The sequence below is a fragment of the Chelonoidis abingdonii genome, chromosome 6 (genome assembly GCF_003597395.2).
Source record: "Chelonoidis abingdonii isolate Lonesome George chromosome 6, CheloAbing_2.0, whole genome shotgun sequence".
NCBI lineage: Eukaryota > Metazoa > Chordata > Testudines > Testudinidae > Chelonoidis > Chelonoidis abingdonii.
The window spans coordinates 5,917,665-5,934,517 of NC_133774.1; the positions used below are offsets into that span (position 1 = coordinate 5,917,665).

Below are 16,853 nucleotides of genomic sequence, written 5' to 3' on the forward strand. Positions count from 1 at the left end.
TATATATATATATATATATATATATATATATATATATATATATATATATATATATATATATATGGATTATAACTATATATCTAAATACACAATAACTACGAGTAGCTAGGGAAGCGGAGGTCAGCTAAGCTGCGCTCCACTGTTCCAACGACCGACACGGGCGGTAAGAAGGAACGGAGGAACGGTTGGGTCGGCAGGGGTATATATCAGGCACTATAGTGGTGCTACTCCAGGGGGCGACCTGCCGGCCCACCAAGTGTTGCTAGGGTAAAAGTTTCTCTGACGAACGTGCACACGGCGCACGCACACCTAACTGGAATGGATATGAGCAAGCACTCAAAGAAGAACTAGGTAATTCTATACTCCCAGCCACATGGCTGCAGTTACTGTTATGTATACTGCACTTGCCTGAAGCCTTACTAGAGACAAATGCATTAGAAGTTAAGTGGAAGGAAAGTATATATGAAATAGGAGATACCAAAAACAAGATCTGAGAAGACAATGCCTAAACACTTGCTTCTACAGAACTCAGGGAATATTCCTCTTATCAGGCTAAGAAATAAGTCATACCTGCTAATTATATTGCTCTAAAGAGTGAAACATTACCATGAGGGGTATAGATGACTGTCCAAGAGTGTGTCAAGTGTTACATCTATAACTATATATTTGGGATACACGTTTCTTAGGTAAATGCTTGCTCACTTAGGTCTCAAGTAAGGTATTTTCAAGAAACACATACCAATTGGTTTGAGCATTGGCCTGCGAAACCCAGGGTTGTGAGTTCAATCCTTGAGGGGGCCCATTTAGGGATCTGGGGATTGGTCCTGCTTTGAGCAGGGAGCTGGACTAGATGATCTCCTGAGGGCCATTCCAACCCTGGTATTCTATGATTCTATGTCTTTCAGTCAAACAGGTCACCATCAGTGTTCTGGGATGGCTTATTCTGAAACTGTTACAGTTACAATTTAGTAGGGATTCAAAATAGCAGCAATATAAAGACTAGCCAGATACACAAGCATAAGCCATACCCACAAATAGTGTGGTATTGTCTCCCTCTAGTGGTAGCTAGGCCCTAGAGGTTGATGAGCTTGCTATAGCGTTGGCTAAGGGACATGGATCTTTTAGCTCAGCCACTATAGATCCAGAGGTCACAAATTTAATCCCTATTACTGACAACCCACATGGGTGCCAGCATTCCACAGGAAAAAAAGAGGGGTATATGGAAGTCATTCCTTTTCACATCTTACTTTAAAATAAACCCTGTATATGGATATGTATAGAGGCAGATGGCATAGTAGTTGTGCATCAACACACTGGATCTTTATGATATGGAACATTATAGGAATTTCCTATTTCAACAGGAAACATGGTAACAGACTGGTTTGGAGGGGGAGCAATAGCTCAGTGGTTTGAGCATTGGTCTGCTAAACCCAGGGTTGTGAGTTCAATCCTTGAGGGGGCCATTTAGGGAACTGGGGATTGGTCCTGCTTTTGAGCAGGGGGTTGGTCTAGATGACCTCCCGAGGTCCCTTCCAACCTCAGTATTCTATGGTTACCTGTAGGTAGTCCAACAATTATGTTTTCTAATTAGAAATAAAGGAGATCACATGGAGAGGTCATGGTCATTTATTCCAGGCCAGAAGGGACCACTGATCATTAGTCTGACCTGTACAACACAGGCCACAGAACTTGCCCAAAATAATTCAGAGCAGATCTTTTCCAAACATCCAGTCTTGATCTAAAAATGGTCAGTGATGGAAAATCAACCCTGAGCCCTGGTAAATTGTTCCAATGGTTAATTACTCACTGATATCCCTTATTTTCAGTCTTAATTTGTCTAATTTCAATTTCCAGCCACTGGATCATGCTATACCTTTCTGTGCTAGACTGCAGAGCCCATTATTAAATATTTGTTCCTCCTGTAGGTAACTTCGACTGTAATTGAGTCACTCCTTAGCCTTCTTTGAATGCAAGGTAAAAGAATACAGCCTTGCATTGGCAGTGAAAGGTGGTCAGTTTCTGGAAGAGTTCATTCCAGTCTGACCACTACTGGAGAAATTTCTGTCTCCTGCACAGACAAGCTTTACTCTTATTGTCCAAAGGAATGCCTGGTGGTCTTGTTCAAATCACTGTACAGATAGTAACATCCTAGGGGTGCTGAGAATGGATTAACAAATAACCCCATTTTTACAGATTGATGTGATTTACCCACTTCTGTTTGCATTAGGCCACACAAGAACAAGAAGCAGAGCCATAATTAGAACTCAGGAGCTCTTGACTTCAAACTGGGTGCCCTTCTCCAGACACTCTGCCTTGATTGTGAGAAGAGTTGGGCCTAGCACTAGTGAGTCCCTGTTGCATAGGACACACACCCTTTAGCCCCATAGCTATAGTGGACAAAATCCCCAGCAGAGATGCAGCTAGATGGACAGAAAAATGCTGCTATTGCTCTAGCTGTCAACGCTTGAGGAAGTGGTGTTCCTACAGAGATGGAAAAACCCTTCCATCGCCATAGGCTGAGTCTATGCCACAGGATTATGCTGACATAGCTACGTGGTGATAGTCCCTGTAGCAAAGACATGGTCTAGGATAGTGCCTAAAAGATTCCCAAGGAAATAGGATGAAGGGAAGTGGCTTGAGATATTCTACCCTCCCTAAATCAGCAAAGCTCATTTGACTTAAGGTACACACTTAAGTACTGGCCCCAAGGGTCACCAATGAGAAATACTACCAACCATCTGGTTATTCTCATCTGCCTGACATTTTTACCATATACTACCAACAAAATTAATGTTTCTAGTAGGCTGTCTTCTCTACATTTTCAAAAGGAACATGAAAAGCAGCTAGTCTAGGAGTGGAAGAATTAAATCCCTCTTGAAGATTCACTGTGGGATCTAGGGTAAGTACACTGCCATCTAATGGCTAGGCAGCAGGGATTAGAGATAGTTAATATTGTCAGGAGACTTCCTTATGTGAGTTTCAAACCTGCTGCCTGTTAATTTCACTGGATGACCCCTAGTCTGTGTGTTATGTGAAGGGGTAAACATTTCCCTATTCACTGTCTCCACACTGTTCATGATTTTATTACACTTATCACAGCACCCCTTAGTTGTCTCTCTTCTAAGATAAACAGTTCCAGGTCTTTAATCTCTCATCATACAGAAGCTGTTCCACACCCATAATCATTTCTGCTGCTCTCCTCTGTACTTTTTCCAATTCTAATATACATCTTTTTTGAGATGGAATGACCAGAACTGCATGCAGTATTCAAGATGTGAGTAGATCCTGAATTATACAATGAAATGATATTTTCAGTCTTACCTATCCTTTTCCTAATGGATCCCAACACTGTTCGCTTTTTTGACTGCTGCTGCACATTGATGAGATGTTTTCAGAGAACTATCCAGGATGATTCCAAGATCCTCCTTAGTGATAACAGCTAATTTAGACCCCAACCTTTTGTATGTGTAGTTGGGATTATAAATCAATCAATGGTTCACTAAAATGCCCTGTTTTCAGCTAAGACCATCCTACATCAGCACCTTGCAGATTGTGGCTCATTAGCCTATTCTACAGGCTTGTCTCCACTTACCGGGGGACTGATGTGCAGACATCGATCACTCTCCCGTTGACTCCGGTACTCCACCGGAACAAGAATCGCAAGGCAAGTTGATGGGAGAGTTTCTCCCGTCGACACAGGGTGGTGTAGACAGCGCAATAAGTCAGCCTAAGGTACATTGACTCCAGCTACGTTATTCACATAACTGGAGTTGCATAACTTAGGTCGACTTAGCCCTGTAGTGTAGACCTGCCCTAAGGGTCAGGAATCTTCCTTCTCCCCTCTTTGCCAAAGCATTTGGTTAGACAACAGTTCTAACGATAAAGTAACAAAACCCCAAATTAGTCAGAGCTTAAAAATCATGGACTACGAGACAAACCTTCTGAAAGCTAATAGTAAAGTAGAGAAATTGGTTGAGGAATAGAGAAAGAGCTCCATGCTCTAAGGATCACAACAGCAAAAGTGCCATCACTTGGCTACTTAAGCTATCAAGGCAGAAACTCTCCTGTATAGTGTCATTGTTTGACTCTTTCCAAATATTAGACCTCTCTCCAATAGGCTGGGACCTCAATACACATTTTACCAATAAAAACAGAAAAAATAAATCAAGGGATAGAACAAGATCTGAAACATGGGAATCACTGTTTAGTAATAAGTAATACTGTAAACACTGGATACTTCCACTTGCTGATACTTTTCTAAAAATATAATGCAGATGAGACAGTTATTTTAAAAAAAACAAACAAAACACTTATCTTTTGGTTGTGAATCAGACAAACAAAAACACAGCATAAAGCTTTACTCTAAGTTCTTAATATCCCAGCAAGAATACTTTCCACTGTGTAGCTAGATAGCTATTACCACTCCATGGTTCACCCCTGTACATAAAGCCAGTGTCATTAGAGACATATTGTAGCATGGAGCACTACAAATTCAAGAAAGGATATACAGAGTTAGGATTTTCAGAGAGTAGGTCTACACTACAAAATTACTTTGGTACAACTACGTTGCTCAGGGGTATGAAAAATCCACATTCCTGAGCAACGTCATTATACCGAACTAAGTGCTATGTTGGCAGGAGAGCTCCTGTCAACACAGCTACCACCTCTCACAAAGGTGGCTTAATTACACTAATGGGAGAGTTCTCTCCTGTAGACATACAATATCTTCATTAAAGTGCTACAGCTGTGCAGATACAGCTTTTTAAATGTAGACCTGCCCAAAGAAAGGAAAGTGTTGGTTAGCCTGGAATGCTTTTGGTGACTTGTGACTTATTCAGCTTTGGGCACCAAGGGGAAATACCTGGAAACCATCTGTTTAGGACAACATTCAAAAAGGACAAGATTGCCAAATACTGGAAAGCAGGAGAAAAAGTAGGAAAAGGCCCAAGGTACAAGCAGACAGCATAAGCAACTGGTGTCAAAATCCCGGCCCACAGGCTGGATCCCCCTGCTTGATTTAGTCTGTCACCAGGGCTAGATAGAAGGCCACAGAAATGTGTTTTAAAGAGGATTTTTCTACCCTTTTTGGTTGCACGATCCCTCAGGACAAATCTCAAATGTTAGTAAATGAGTATGCAGACAAATCCTAAAAGATGGGTCTTTTCTACTTCTGGTATCTCAGTGGAGTACTTACTCAAAAGTAGAATGGTAGTTTAAATATGAAGGACAGTGTGGATTTGGAAAGGCTAGTCTAAATCTGAGACAGCAAGTTTATTCTGAGCAATTTTTAAAACACCGATACATCACCACACAGTGGAAATCTCAACAAGGTAGCACAGTATCTGAAAACACTGCACTCCAGTAACTAACTAGAAGATTATTTTTCCAATTTGAGACACTTATTTCTGCTAGTTTCAGACAAGCCAGTTTTAGAGATTGTTGCCAAGCCAGTTTTCCCATTTCCATCGGAGGCCGGAAGACAGGCTATGGTCTGGATGGACATATGGACCACAAGAGAACTTTCATGTAATCTACATTTGTGGAGTCAGTGGTTCCGTATTTTGTTACCTGACATTCTGGGTGGGGTTCCACCTTTCAGATGGCAGTTCTCCACTTTGTGGGTCATCTACAGGTGGGTGAAGAATTGAAATACATACATCTCCATTCTGCAAGACAGAGGTTAAAGATTCAGTAAACATTAGCAGAATTGTTGGACTAACAATTTGGAACACCACACTTGAGGACTGTTTGACCAAGTGCTTTCAGCCACTTGGGATAGGTTCCTGGGCAATTTTACCCAAAATCAAAAAATTTATTTAATAGTAAAGTATGGCAAACCTGTGCAGTTGTAAAAGGCCAAGAATACCACCAAATTCTTCTTTAGTCATTTTACATATTTCAAATGGAAGCCTTTGTGCATGAAGACAATAATGTAAATTTGCAGTTTGTGTAAACGGGATAAGCATTCGCGTCGCACTCCCTGTCAGTACCCAACCCAAGCTGGGGAAGCTAACAATCCAACCAGCGGATCAAATCCTGGTCACCTGCCACCTTAACATATGCGCAGTGTGCCTCAGAAGTAGAAGTCAATAGGGTAGATTAAAAGTTTTTTTTATTATTGTTTTTGTAAGCAAAAGAGGAATCTAATGTAAAGGTTATATTTAGTCACAAGTCAATATATTTTAATGGCTACCAAACCAAACCAATGAGAATCAACCTCTCTTTAGGAAAATACAGTAGAACCTCAGAACACCATAGCTACGAACCGACCAGTCAACCACACACCTCATTAGGATTTTGGAAGTATGCAATCAGGCAGCAGCAGAGAGCAAAAAAAGCCAAATACAGTGCACTACTGTGTTAAATGTAAACTACTAGAAAAAGAAAAAAACGAAGTTTAAAAAAAAAATTTGACAAGGTAAGGAAACTGATTATTTCATTTAAATTAAGAGGGTTTAAAGCACAATTTTTCTTCTGCGTAAAAAAGTTTCAAAGCTGTATTAAGTCAATGTTCAGTTGTAAACTTTTGAAAGAACAACCATAATGTTTTGTTCAGTTACAAACATACTTCATTCCCAAAATGGCTGCAACTCTGAGGGTCTACTATAACTTAAATACACAAATGCAAAACAAGATTAAGATTTAAATCAAAGTTTCCCGCTTAAATCATGGATTAAAAGCCACTCATTTAAAGTGATCTGATTTAAAACAATCCACCCTACTACGCAACACTCAAATTTCTATTCAAGAGGTTTAACCATTTTGAATTGCTGCAGTCTTTAAAGACAAAAGGTAACAAATACCAAAAGTCACATAAATCCCCAAAAAATCTACCATTCATAAGGTGTTGCTATAAAAACAGTCAACTGCAGTCACAGAGGATTCCAGGCATGACAAGATGGCTACTGAAATATCCAGCCAAATCAATGAAACCCTATGAGAACACAGTGGCTTCCTCATAAACTTATATTACTTTGCTTCCTTTTGAGGGGATAAAATGCAAGAGGACTACCGAGAGTTTTATAAAGTATAAAATGGCACTCTTGGTCAGAGAAAACTCCAGAAGGATGACAATATGAAACTTTTTAAAGTACAGGTTAAGATCTCAGAACATCACAACTAGAAGCTGAGCACATATACTGACCCTCTTCTAAAGTCACACCTGCAAAATAAGTCTGTAAGCATAAGACCATTCATTTACATTTGCTCCCTCATCCAGGCTAGTCTCACTTCCTGTCGTCAGCAACTGAACAACACTCCCATGCTAAGGTGCTCACCTGAGTTTGGCATTCTGTCCTAACCCAGGGAATCACAGCAGTGCTCCTCACTGGGAGCAGAGTAAACGGACCAGTTAGCATGATGAACTCTTAAATGGGCTCCTGCACCATGCAAGAACATCAGGGAGAGGAGAGAAACAGAAGAGATGCTCTCTGAAGGTTACATAGGGTATGTCTACACTACGGGATTATTCCGATTTTACATAAACCGGTTTTGTAAAACAGATTGTATAAAGTCGAGTGCACGTGGCCACACCAAGCACAATAATTCGGCGGTGTGCTTCCATGGTTCGAGGCTAGTGTCGATTGCTGGAGCATTGCATTGTGGGTAACTATTCCGTAGCTATCCCATAGTTCCCGCAGTCTCCCCGCCCCTTGGAATTCTGGGTTGAGATCCCAGTGCCTGGTGGGACAAAAATCATTGTCGCGGGTGGTTCTGGGTAAATGTCGTCAGTCATTCCTTCCTCCAGAAAAGGAACGGCAGACGATCATTTCGTGCTCTTTTTCCCTGGATTGCCCTGGCAGACGCCATAGCACAGCAACCAGGGAGCCCGTTCAGCTTTTTTTTTTTTTTTTTTTTACCATATGTGTACTGGGATGCCGCTGACAGAGGTGGTACTGCAGCGCTACACAGCAGCATTCATTTGCCTTTGCATGATAGCAGAGACGGTTATCAGTCGTTCTGTACTGTCTGCTGTGCCATTGTAATTGGCAATGAGATGACGGTTATCTGTCGTTCTGTACCGTCTGCTGCTGTCATGGGTGCCCCTGGCTGAGGTCAGCCGGGGGCGCAAAGACAAAAATGGGAATGACTCCCCAGAGTCAATCCCTCCTTTATGGTATCTAAAAATAGAGTCAGTCCTGCCTAGAATATGGGCAAGTGTACTAGAGAACCAGTGTATCAGAGAACCAGAGAGCAGCTGCTCCATGTCAGATCCCGCAGAAATGATGAGCTGCATGCCATTCACGGGGGGTGCCCCTGCAACAACCCACCCGTTGCTTCCCTCCTCCCCCAACCTTCCTGGGCTACCGGGCAGTGTCCCCCCCATTTGTGTGATGAAGTATAAAGAATGCAGGAATAAGAAACACTGACTTGTTAGTGAGATAAAATGAGGGGAGAGGCAGCCTCCCAGCTCTATGATAGTCCAGGCAGGACATTAAGCGGTGCGGGGGGAGAGGAGCCCAGCATCCCGCTGCTATGATAGTCCAGGCAGTACAGAATCTTTTCTTTACACATGAAAGGGAGGGGGCTGATGGAGCTCAGCCCCCAGTTGCTATGATGAGGACGGTTACCAGCCGTTCTGTACCATCTACTGGGAATGACCAGGAATCATTCCTATTTTTACCAGGCGCCCCCGGCCAGCCTCACCTGAGGCCAGCCAGGAGCACTCACGGGCTCATGACGAGGACGGCTATCAGTCCTACTGCACTGTACCGTCTGCCACCGGGAGGGGAGGAGAGAGGATGCTACTGTTTACTGCTGCAGCACCGCGTCTACCAGCAGCATGCAGTATACATAGGGTGACATAAAAAAGTCAAGAAACGATTTTTCCCTTTTCTTCACAGAGGGGGGGGGGTAAATTGACGAGATATACCCTGAACCACGCTGGACAATGTGTTTGACCTACAGGCATTGGGAGCTCAGCCAAGAATGCAAATGATTTTTCGGAGACTGCTGGGACTGTGGGATAGCTGGAGTCCTCGGTACCCCCTCCCTCCCCCATGAGCGTCCATTTGATTCTTTGGCTTTCCGTTACGCTTGTCACGCAGCACTGTGCTGTGGACTCTGTATCATAGCCTGGAGATTTTTTTCAAATGCTTTGGCATTTCGTCTTCTGTAACGGAGCTCTGATAGAACAGATTTGTCTCCCCATAACAGCGATCAGATCCAGTATCTCCCGTAACAGTCCATGCTGGAGCTCTTTTTGGATTTGGGACTGCATCGCCACCCGTGCTGATCAAAGCTCCACACTGGGCAAACAGGAAATGCAATTCAAAAGTTCGCAGGGCTTTTCCTGTCTACCTGGCCACTGCATCCGAGTTCAGATTGCTGTCCAGAGCTGTCAGAGTGGAGCATTGTGGGATACCACCCGGAAGCCAATACTGTCGATTTGCGGCCACACTAACCCTAATCCGATACGGTAATACCGATTTTAGCGCTACTCCTCTCGTTGAGGAGAAGTACAGAACCGATTTAAAGAGCCCTTTATATCGATATAAAGGTCTCGTTGTGTGGAAGGGTACAGTGTTAAATCGGTTTAACGCTGCTAAAATTGGTTTAAACGCGTAGTGTAGACCAGGCCACAGACTCCCTCCCAGCATCCCAGAAGAAGAAAGGTACTTTTGCAGCACATAAAAGGACTGTCTGTAAGGGTATAATCTACAGCCCAACTCCAAATGACACAAATAGGAAGTAGGCGTGAATTTAAAAGCTTTATATTGCCCTGTGGTTTGTGACCTCTTCTATGGGACAGACTGAACACTGATTCGTTATGGACCACCACAGTCCTGTGGCATACCACAAAGATGAACTCAATACACTGTGGTGGCATTGTTCAGTGGAAACAAAGCCTATTAAATATTAGGTGGAACTTCAATTTTTTTTGGCATTTTCTCAAAAAATAAGAGTTTCATTTCTGATTCTCAGATTAACTCAAGGAAAAGCCCAGTTTTGCCACTTTCAGTAACATTCACTGTTAGCATAACCACCCCCTTCTTTGGTATGAAACATGTTACAAGTGGATTTATGCAGACAAAAATAAGTGTTTTAAATTAAATTTGACAACCTACGTTAAGACCTAGATTTACTAAATATTTTTAAACATAAATGACTTTAAGCAGTACACGTTTGTTACCAAGTTTTAAAGACAAAAAGCGAGACAACTGAACTGGAGGAAGTCACTGGTTAAGCACCTGACACCAGAAACTAAAAAAAATAAAAAAATAATTGGAGATCTCAATCTCCAAAAACTGGAAGGGACCTTGAAAGGTCATTGAGTCCAGCCCTTGCCTTCACTAGCAGGACCAATTTTTGCCCCAGATCCGTAAGTGGCCTCCTCAAGGATTGAACTCACAACCCTGAGTTTAGCAGGCCAATGCTCCAACCACTGAGCTATCCCTCCCCCTGTAAGCGTAACACCGTAAGTATCAAACCAGTCTGACATGAGGCAAGTATTCTTTCAGCAACTGCAGAAGAGGCTACTGCCATCAGTTTATTTAATTGGTTTAGGTTCAATTACTAGTTCATTCAAAAAAGTTAAGAAAAACTAGGAGATAAAACAGGAAAGCTTGTTTTCCTCTTCCAAACTATCAATAAAACCTAAGTATGAGATCTACTAATTCTAAGATCTTGAAGGACACGGTAACCAGAAACAAATCAGCCATCTCAATTAATAACTACAGCTAGTACTTCCCTTGCTTAATAAAAATCAGTTTTAAAGCAAAGCGTGTTTTGATAAAAACTTTCTGAAAATGTCTGTGTATCCTGCATATTCAAGGATTATTCAAGGATTTAATAAAAAAGTTTTAAAAATTTTAAGATGGTGTTTTTGTGCATTTTAGTTTCCAAATACAGCTTGACAAATCAAATTAAAAAAAGCAATCATTTAGTAAAATAAAACATTCATGATTTTCTATTCTAAAAATTAAGCAATTATATAGCGTAATTTATGAAGAGTCTTAACTAAATCAATATCATGTATCCTCTCAGCTAGCAAAAGGCAGCACCAAATTTAGTGTAAAGGCCATCTTTTAATGGTTACCAACCAATGAAAATCAGTCTCTCTTTAGGAAAGAAAATATACAAATACAAACCAGGATTAAAACAGATCATTTAAATTTTCTGTTTGCTTATTTAAATCATGATTGAAATTGGTCACTTAAATCACTGGGCTTTAGAAATCAGTCCACCCTGCACAGACAAATGCATTTCTGGATCTGAACTTCAAAACCCGTGAGAATCCAAGTTGTTTATCAGGTTGGCAGAGCACTCTCACGTCAGGGGCCTTGGCTGTGGAACTCCCATTCAGAAATGTTTGCCAGTATGCCTTGGTGGCAGTCTTCAAGTCATTGATCTTTTCAGCCTCACTGGGGGCTTCTTAGCATCTAGAGGCTCAGCTGCTCACCTAAACCGGTAGAACTTGCTTATTTTGCTAGATACCTTGTGCTTTTGGTCAGGGAAGTAATGCCTTGTGGCTGTTTTAGTTACTTTTGAGCTACTAGACCAGGGGTAGACAACCTATGGCACGTGTGCCAAAGGCAGCACATGAGCTGATTTTCAATGGCACTCACGCTGCCCGGGTCCTGGCCACAGGTCTGCAGGGCTCTGCATTTTAAATGAAGCTTCTCAAACCATTTTAAAAACCGTATTTACTTTACATACAACAATAGTTTAGTTATATATTATAGACTTATAGAAAAAGACCTTCTAAAAATGTTAATGTATTACTGGCATGCGAAACCTTAAAATTAGAGAGTGAATAAATGAAAACTCGGCACACCACTTGCCGAACCCTGCTCTGGAGGCTTTTTGCCGAGTTCAGACTCCCTTTGTTGAACTATAGCAGCACTGCATTGTGACACAAGACTGCAGAGCTGAAGCTACATAAACAATAGAAAATACTAATCAAACCCTTGTGGGCCATAGGATTAATACAACAACATCTAGAAGCTTACATTTACTTGGGAAATGTTGCTGTAATTTGGAGGGACTGTCCAAGCCAGGTGACACCTTCCATTATACAAAATCATCTGTGATGAACTAACTTCTCATACATGGTATTCCCTCCTGCACCTCAGCACTGTTGGCTTCGTCTAGTACAGGGGTCGGCAATCTTTCAGAAGTGGTGTGCCAAGTTTTCATTTATTCACTCTAATTTAAGGTTTCGTATGCCAGTAATACATTAACATTTTTAGAAGGTCTCTGTTTATATATTATAGACTTACAGAAAAAGTATTGTTGTATGTAAAATAAAGATTTTTAAAAATGTTTAAAGAAGCTTCATTTAAAATTAAGAGCCCCCTGGACCGGTGGCCAGGACCCGGGCAGTGTGAGTGTGCCATAGGTTGCCTACCCCTGCTCCAGAGTGATGGAGTGAGCAGGTCTAACCCACAAGTAGTGCTCAGACTAGCAACTATTCTGTGGAACAGAAGAGAGGGAAAGGGGAAGTTTAACATCACATGTGTGAAGCTTCACGCTTCAGACAGATGAGGAGCTCAGAGAAGAACAAAAGCGAATAGGGGGCCATATGGATTAAGGGATTTTAAAACCATTTAAATATAGGTAAGGGGACATAACAGGATAAATATTTGAAAGCTGTAAACAGAGGGTGGAAAGGACCTGAGGATTGCATAATGGGGCATAACTAAAAAGTAACTGGACGTAATACAAGGGAAAAAATAGACTGAATATTAGAAAAAACATCCCGAGTTAGCTTATTAAACTTAGACTTAAACTTATTTCTCGTGGCAAATTGAAGCCACGTTGCTTGGGGCATCAGAAATTGAGCTTAAACATAGCATTGTCAAGATTGTGGACTAGATGGCCTAACAGAAGCTCAATATGGAAGATATCTATTATTCCTACCGGGGTATAATTGAATTAAGGTTTACTTTTACGCGTTCTCTCACTACTGTAATCAGAACACTGTCTGATACTTCCTCATGTGCAGTCATCAGCAAAACTGAACATTTGGTTCCTTTTGTCTGCAGTACCTTGATTCAGTCCACTCTTGGCAGCAGTATGCCATCACATGCAACTGTAGGTGTCCCAGTTCCTCCTCCTTATAATCACTTAGTCTTGCAGTACACACAACAGCCAGCAAATTGAAATACTACTTCAGGTTTTTGATTTCAGGAAGCTTCGCGGTCCTTAGTTTCACATATAGTTTTTACTTTCACAGCTTCCATATCTTTGCTCAAAAAGTGATCTCCAAAAACAAGAACAGAGTTTTAAGCTAGTTTCTTCCTTTACTTATAGGAATGCCATCTTTTCCCTCCACTCATAACTACTGGGGAAAGGTCCTTCTACTTCAACCCAAGAAGAGTTAAACTTCGGTTCACTTTGGAAATTCAGGTAACTGAACTGGCACATCCTCACATACCCTCACTTCCTGAGTGAGGATTTAGGGATTATCAATCCACAGCTAAACCCACTCCCTATTCAGTATGGATTAGTTTTAATTAGGGCTGTTGATTAACTGCAGTTAACTCACGCAATTAACTCAAAAAAATTGTGATTAACTGCAGTTTTAATTGCACTGTTAAACAATACCAATTAAAATTTATTAAATATTTTGGATGTTTTTCTACATTTTCAAATATATTGATTTCAATTACAACAGAATACAAAAACAATGAGGAGTCCTTGCGGCATCTTAGAGACTAACAAATTTATTTGGGCATAAGCTTTCGTGGGCTAGAGCCCACTTCACCAGATGCATGAAGTGAAAATACGGAGCAGGTATAACTACATGAAAGGATGGGGGTTGTTTTTACCAAGCACAGGGTCAGTTTAACGAGAAATCAGTGAACAGCAGGATACCAAGGGAGGAAAAATAACTTTTGAGGTGGTAACAGTGGCCCATTACAGACAGTTGACAAGAAGAAGAGAGTACAGTAGGGAGAAATTAGTAATGGGGAAATTAAGTTTAGGCTTTGTAATGACCCAATCACTCCCCGTCTTTATTCAGGCCTAATCTGACGGCTACCACTCTGAAACCTGTCAACAGAATACAAAGTAGACAGTGCTCCTGATGTATTTTTTATTTCAAATATTTGCACTGTAAAAATAAACAAAAGGAATAGTATTTTTCAATTCATCTCATACAAGTACTGAAGTGCAATCTTTATCATGTGTCCAACTTACAAATGTAGATTTGTTACATAACTGCATTTAAAAAACAAAAAAACTTGAGAACCTACAAGTTCACTGAGTCCTACTTCTTGTTCAGCCAATCACTAAAACAAGTTTGTTTACATTTACGTGAGATAATGCTGCCCCACTTATTTACGTCAATGGAAAGCGAGAACAGGTATTTGCATGGCAGGCTTTTGTAATTGGCATTGCAAGGTATTTATGTGCCAGATACGCTAAAACTTTTGTATGCTTCATACTTCAGCCACCATTCCAGAAGACATGCTTCTGTGATCAATCTCATTAAAAAAATAAATGTGTTAATTAAATTTATGACTGAACTCCTTGGGGAAGAATTGTATGTCTCCTGCTCTGTTTTGCCCTCATTCTGCCATGTATTTCGTGTTACAGCAGTCTTGGATGATGACCCAGCACGTTTGTATTAAGAACACTTTCATTGCAGATTTGACAAAACAACAGAAGGTACCAATATGAGATTTCAGAAGATAGCTACAGCACTTGACCCAAGGTTTAAGAATCTGAAGTGCCTTCCAAAATCTGAGAGGGAAGAGGTGTGGAGCATGCTTTCAGACATCTTAAAAGAGCAACCCGAACCCCAAAACAGAAAATCAATCTTCTGCTTGTGGTACTGACTCAGATGGTCCACACTGCTTTGGATAGTTATTGAGCAGAAACCATTATCAGCATGGACGCATGTCCTCTGGACTGGTGGCTGAAGACGAAGGAACAACGGAATCTTTAGCGCACCTAGCACGTAAAAACCTTGCAATACTGGCTACAACAGTGCCATGCAAATGCCTGTTCTCACTTTCAGGTGATATTGTAAACAAAAAGCAGGCAGCGTTATCTCCTGCAAATGTAAACAAACTTGTTTAGCCAACTGCTGAGACAGACAAGTCGTAGGACTGGGTGGACTTATAGGCTCTAAAGTTTTACATGGTTTTATTTAATGCAATTTTTTTTTTTAACAATTTTACTTTTGTAAGTTCATCCGTCATGATAAAAAGATGCACTACAGTACTTGTATTAGTATTTTTCAAACCTATCTTGTTTTTTTTACAACGCAAATATTTGTAATCAAAAATATAAAGTGACTACTATACATTTTGTATTCTGTGTTGTAACTGAAATCAATATATTTGAAAACAGACATCCAAATACATTTAAATAAATGGTATTCTACTATTAACAGTGCAATTAATCACAATTCTATTTAACTGCTTGACAGCCCTAGTTTTTAATTGGTCTTATGGGTCACAAAAATCTAATGCCATTGAAGCAGAGTCCTGAGATAGGAAAACATCTTTGTAGCCATATGTTTAATCTCCTGTTTTAAGTTTTTAAAAAAGAGGAGGCGGCAAAAGTTGGAAGATTTTCCAAGTGTCACTATAAGGATACCAATCAACATGTACTATCTGAACCCAGGATAGTCCTTTGCATAAGAAAGCAGCCCCTCTCCTCAGCACCAAGAAATTAATATGGAGTATGATCTTATTTGCCAGTACAGATTTGGAAAAGCCAGTCAGTCAAACAGTTAAGAATAAGCCATCAGTAAATAACTAGCCTCTAGTCTAGACAGATTACTGAGAAGACAACATTTAAGACCATTTGTTCAGAACTGGGCATTCAGGAGCAGCACAATGTACTTCAATGTTGGAGTAAGGGCATCCAAGTCCAAGACTTGGGCTGCAGTCCTCATTCCTCAAGAGATCCAAGAAGCATGCTCAGACCCTGGGAAGGAATGCCTTCCTCATTTTTACTGAGTCCATTACACAGAAGCATATATGAATAGTATTCATCATAGGAAAGACTGTGTTAAGGCCATTGTTGACAGAAGGGAGGGTTTACAAGGTAGAAAATTTTTGAAGGGGGGAGTGGGCAGTATCCTTGGAGTGCACTTATTTCTCATGAGAGAGGACTGGCAAGACTAAAGATTAAGAACAGAAATTTGGTTAAGATAGTCAAAGGCAGAAGGTTTCCCAAGGAGATTTGTCTGGACTCCACCACTAAAGTCCAATCTAAAATTTCAGAATAGGCTCTCAACTTCCAAACAGGACTTCTGAAGTTACGTACTTCTGTGAATTCTGTGACATGCACACACACTGTCAAACATACAGTGCTGCTGCAAGGTCTCCAGTGGCAAAGCCTTTACAGACTAAAACATGCCAAGAAAAAGTCCAGGTCACAAAAAGGAGGAAGATAAAGAGTTTCCATAAGAATCCAGAAATCCATACTAGGTGTCACATTTGTTTGCACTGACAAAGAGTTGGACCTGCCTAGAGCTGCTTCTTGGATAGGTCTCACGACGCCTGATGCAGACTTAAATTCCTTAACCCAAGACCAATAGTTAATTAAGACTGACATGGTACTTGAAAGATCATCAGGAAGTGTGACATAGTGAAACTAGAGAGGACCTTTTTACTAACTGCTGAAGAGGCTAGACCAACCACTATAATTTATCACGAAATTATCTACAATAGTTAGTGATGAAGAGTAAGGATTTTCTGGAGCGCAGGGGAGAACATAACTGAGGGAAGAGCATTCACATTTAGTTAAACGTGAGGCAAGCTTTCCCCATACATTTGAAAAATCTCAACTCTCTAGCTTGCTTACACAGTATACAACCCCAAACCCCAACAGTCGCCTATTTATTGCTTTAATACCAAAGGAAAAACAGCTTCAAAATAAGATATTTAGATTAA

At 40.8% G+C, this 16,853-nt stretch overlaps 1 protein-coding gene across 2 annotated transcripts in view; it reads right to left on the minus strand.

Annotated features, from left to right (window-relative positions):
* The window catches only part of UBE2R2 (ubiquitin conjugating enzyme E2 R2), an 87,971-nt gene that overhangs the window by 19,578 nt on the left and 51,540 nt on the right, over positions 1–16,853 (minus strand). For both annotated transcript variants that reach the window (XM_032779856.1, XM_032779857.1), the window contains exon 3: positions 5,569–5,666. In XM_032779856.1, the coding sequence (XP_032635747.1) occupies positions 5,569–5,666 (98 nt within the window). The remainder of the gene's footprint in view (positions 1–5,568; positions 5,667–16,853) is intronic.